This window comes from Lipomyces chichibuensis (assembly GCF_038497645.1).
Source record: "Lipomyces chichibuensis strain CBS 12929 unplaced genomic scaffold V1513scaffold_6, whole genome shotgun sequence".
In the NCBI taxonomy this organism is placed as follows: Eukaryota; Fungi; Ascomycota; class Lipomycetes; order Lipomycetales; family Lipomycetaceae; genus Lipomyces; species Lipomyces chichibuensis.
Window position 1 is genome coordinate 73,492 of NW_027117458.1, and position 4,407 is coordinate 77,898.

Below are 4,407 nucleotides of genomic sequence, written 5' to 3' on the forward strand. Positions count from 1 at the left end.
GGGCAGCGACGACTTTTAATGTCTCTAGATCAACCCTCCAGGACAGGATCAAGGGGAAAATCGTATTATATCGCTCTGTATGCCAACCCGTTCGTCTCACCGACTACTACCATTGGACGAGGCTGCTTTGGACCCATCAAGCGAGAATATGGCACGACTCTTGAGGGGATGATACAGGCCGGTAGAAACCATATCAACAAAGACTTCCTACATCTACCCTAACGTACGAGCAACCGCGTTAATATGCGGAATATACATGCCGAATTCGCAAGAACTGGACTGGTCCCTCTTGATCAGGACCGGGTCCTTGAGAATATCACATTCCAACTACGTACACCATCCCCAGATCCTGAGGCTATTAGCCACTAGCGAGCCAAATTCAAGCCAAACCGACCAGCGAACACCGCAGACAGTTCGTCAACTGACCGGAAGGTACAGAGCATCCATATGAGAGACGACAGCGGCCAGAGAAATCAAGTAGTCCCATCCGCATGCATAATTGCATATCAATCAGATGTGAAGTGTTGCCATCAAGGGATCGAGACAAGTCTCCTACCGGAACATGAATTGAAACGTGTACGAGCCGAGAAAGAGCGCCAGACTAGGAAGAAAGCTTAGAAACGTGCTTCACTGGGGACTGATGTAGTTTTGACCGCAGGGGAGGCTCGTGACCGTATGCAGGAGCTTAATGTTCAACTCAGTGTCCATCCTGATGAACAGCCTGAAATGAATAGGCAGGGCGCTCCACCTCGCTGCAGTGGCTGTCGTAATCTTGGACATACTATAAGGAAATTGTCCTAAATAGCTATATATTTCAGCTCTAGCTAGTATAATTTAACTACGTGGTCGTTGATGCTGGCTCATTTAGTATTTGGTGTGGAACTGGCCGGTTCGATGGGAAATACGTTATATATATATTAATAATCTATATTCTAGTGGTCGGTAAAAGTCGATGAATTGGTGTCAAGACAAATCTAAAACTTTGGGTAAAATAAAAATCATGCTGATTTTTCTCTGAAATTCAGTTCTTGTTTGAAAAGGCTAAATTTAGAATTTCGAAAGTCACATCAGTGATATCATATTTACAGCCAATTAATCAACATTTCCCGACCAGTCCGACAAATGCGCCGTTGACAGTATGTTTGGCTTGAAGTGCCAGACTGTTCTACACGATTCCATTTCTTTAGAAGCGACACTGAAGTCGTGCGGCGCGGCCGCCGCAGACATCATCTACTTGACAAAACTCCGCGGCATTTGGAAGACTCATCGAACAACCGACGTGTCTGGTTTGCTCTGCCACCCACTATCCCTCCCCTCCCCTTTCCTGCCGGCTCAAGTCCGAATAATATGCGGCGCCCTAAAATACTCATATCTTCGGTGACTCTTAATTACCGCGGTCTTTCTTGTGTAATATAACTCGGCTCTGTGCCAACTCCGCGGCCATACGTCCTTGGTCATACACTCGAGGCGGCGTGGCCATGATGACCATCTCATCGCTCGACTCCAATGCTATCTCTCTTGCCGAGAACTCATCGTCTAGGGCTGTATGTTCTGCTCCTGTTGTTTCCCAACTCCTTGCAGTTAATGACTAATATATCTCTGTCCACACCAGTGCGACTCGTGCAGATCAAGAAAGGTCCAGTCTCGCTGCAATTTCGTATTATGTCAGGAACAATTACTAACCTCCATCTAGATAAAATGCGACCGCAAAGAGCCTTGTCTTCAATGCACTTTGAGAGACGTCGTCTGCGTCTATTCTGCACGCAAGAAGCGGAAACGTAGAATCTGCCATGACGAAGTTGTTAACAATCTCGGCAAGCATCCAAAGGTGGTTGACTTCAGTGCAGCCGCGATTGCCCCTGCGACCCCACAACAGAATGGTTGCGCAGATACGCACGTCGACCAGGCAACCAAGGGTAGGCTAGGTGCAATTGAGTACCACCTCGAGCAATTAAGCTGCCTGCTGGATCAGCAACAACAAGCCCAGGAGGACTTCTCCAATTACGCTAAGATCCGTAATCCGCAGCTGACCCTCCCAGTTATTGGCAAACCATCGTCTACGGCCCAAGTCGAGAATGGCAGCGCGTCCCTAGTTGATAAGGTCCACGATCAGTTACGACATCTGGGAACAACGTCACTGCTCTCCATGTCAACGGATGCGCGAAATCGAGTGAATCGAGTGCTGTCCAATGGAGCTGCACAAGGCGAGTGCGATCGCTCATTACTGAGATGGTCGAGCGAGTTAGCTGAAAAGACAACTGTTGGTCTGTCCGAGGAGGTTGCTGACACTCTGGCTATTGATTCTCACCGTCCTTGGCTGCCCGAGAAGAAATATTGCTTGGAGCTGCTTGACTGTGAGTATACGTTTAAAACTTGAATATTATGGGATCTTACTTATAATCCAACGCAGACTTTATAGAGAATGTGATTTCCATCCATCCAGTGCTACATCTATCGCTGGCCAAAGTCATTCGCGATAGTATTTGCAGTTACAACTTCTATAACGATAAGTATTTCGTCCAGAAGTTGGCCTGCGCATCTTATATGATGATCCAGTCTTTACAGCATGCGGAGTTCCCGTATTTCGAGAAAGTCATCGACGGCACACCTATCGAAAACATTCTGTTCCGAAACATCTTCCTCATTTTGCGCGATGTACGGGTGCTGTTTGTCCCCTCGCTTCTTAACATCCAAGTTCTGTTCATTGCTGCGATCTCCGCTAAGCAGATATACAATCCCGGCTTGTGCTGGACTATCATTTCTCATGCTTCTCGTCATTGTCTCGACCTGGGTCTTCATCGTCAGTCCAACGATATGACAGTCAATGATCCTGGTATTTCTAGTGGAATTGATGCGGGTATGGTCTACGCCGAGAGGGCAGACGCGGACAGTGAACGATTACGTCTATTCTGGTCGTGCTTCGTCGTTGATAAAGTGATGTCATTGACGTTCGGAAGATCGCCAAGTTTTCTGACTCGCGATTGTTCAGTCCCAGTACCACAACAGAAGGCATATACGGCTGCAGATCCGGCAACCCTTGGCTATGGGAAGTACCGCCAGTCCATTGAAATTGCTTTCATGTACGATGCGATTTACATACGATTGTACTCTGCGGCTGCGGAGACCGAACTGGCCAGTTTGGGTCCTGAAGGTTCTATTGAGCGGACGCGCAGGCGAGGTGAAGTTGTAACTAAGTTGCACCAAGAGGCTGACAATTTGTTGAACAATAATTTGATTTGGATTGAAGGGGTAAGGAACAGTGGTGGTCCGGATTGCCAGAAGCTAGCAGGCAGTCTGGCTACAGAGATTCACTACCTGCATTGCGTCTGCCTGACGATGATTCACAGAGTTCACGCATCAGTATCCCCAGAATCGAGGGAAATTTATGTCAGAGTCTCGCGTCAGGCGCTTCATTTGTTCAAACAAATTTTAGATGAGCAGCCGAACGAATTACAACGCAACGTGACTACTTCCTGGGCGTTGGTGTTCCAGCCCTTTGCACCCTTCTTTGGTGTTTTCAATGCTATTGCTGATAACGGTTCAGGGGTCGACCTGGACGAGACAGATTTGTCGTCATTGCAGTGCATTACCTGGGAGTTGGAGAAACTGAACAAAGAAGCGAGTGGGAGCGGAGTTCTCCAGAGATTGTCAGGGTTGGCTCACGAATTTACGGACGTAGCTACAGAAATCATTGGCCAGAGAAAATGGCAGTTAGCTCAGACCCGCAGTGAAATTGTTTCGCCATCCGCGGAGTATTCTACATTTTTTGTGGCCCCTACTAGCCTGACACAGGTTGCTAGCCCTATTACTGGAAACTCGAACACTCCGGGACCTTGCGACACTTGCGACACTGAATCATATTCTGAGGCAGCCCGGCAGACGATACTCCTTTCATGGCAGGAGTTTTTGTCAGACGATATCACCACCTGTGGTATGAATTGGATGGATGCAGATGCACTGTTGGAGAATACTCGTAGTCCGCCAGCGACTCAAGTTGGCGAGATTGATGTTGTTGCTGACTTTCTTCAGAACATTTCGCGACAACATTGAACTTGAACTTGGGTAGGTATGAAAGCAGTACTGACGACTGAATTTGGATAACAGTTTTGGAAAAAATCGTGTTTCTGTGGGCAGGGAATAGATTGGTTGGCGCATTGGGTTTTGCATGTAACTGTTATTGGCCAGCACTGAGCGCTAATGCCCTGGACTTTTTTATGTGGTTGTCTGGTCATCAAAATGAGGTGATTGTGAGATTTAATGATAATATCTTGTTCATCTGGCTTGCGACAAACACATCGACATCGGAGAGTTTTGGACGGTGGCTTACGGATCGCGAGGCTGCGGCACAACCTGTACTTCCTTAGAACTGTAAATTATATTTATTTCTAGCTGCTTATAACTATAGAC

General features: G+C 47.4%; 1 protein-coding gene across 1 annotated transcript; it reads left to right on the forward strand.

Annotated features, from left to right (window-relative positions):
- The first annotated feature begins 1,169 nt into the window (after window positions 1-1,169).
- V1513DRAFT_439550 (uncharacterized protein) lies at window positions 1,170-4,407 on the forward strand. The gene is made up of 4 exons (XM_066897229.1): window positions 1,170-1,544; window positions 1,613-1,636; window positions 1,694-2,354; window positions 2,411-4,407. Exons 1-4 carry the CDS (start codon window positions 1,479-1,481, stop codon window positions 4,048-4,050), a joined length of 2,391 nt encoding a protein of 796 aa, XP_066754972.1. The 5' UTR covers window positions 1,170-1,478; the 3' UTR covers window positions 4,051-4,407.

What these genes read in the sequence shown, in the direction of transcription:
- V1513DRAFT_439550 (XM_066897229.1), top strand. Translation starts at nt 1,479, where the DNA reads ATGATGACCATCTCATCGCTCGACTCCAATGCTATCTCTCTTGCCGAG. An exon ending in AGAACTCATCGTCTAGGGCT is followed by an intron (nt 1,545 to 1,612) that starts GTATGTTCTGCT and finishes TGTCCACACCAG; the next exon opens with TGCGACTCGTGCAGATCAAG. An exon ending in ACTCGTGCAGATCAAGAAAG is followed by an intron (nt 1,637 to 1,693) that starts GTCCAGTCTCGC and finishes ACCTCCATCTAG; the next exon opens with ATAAAATGCGACCGCAAAGA.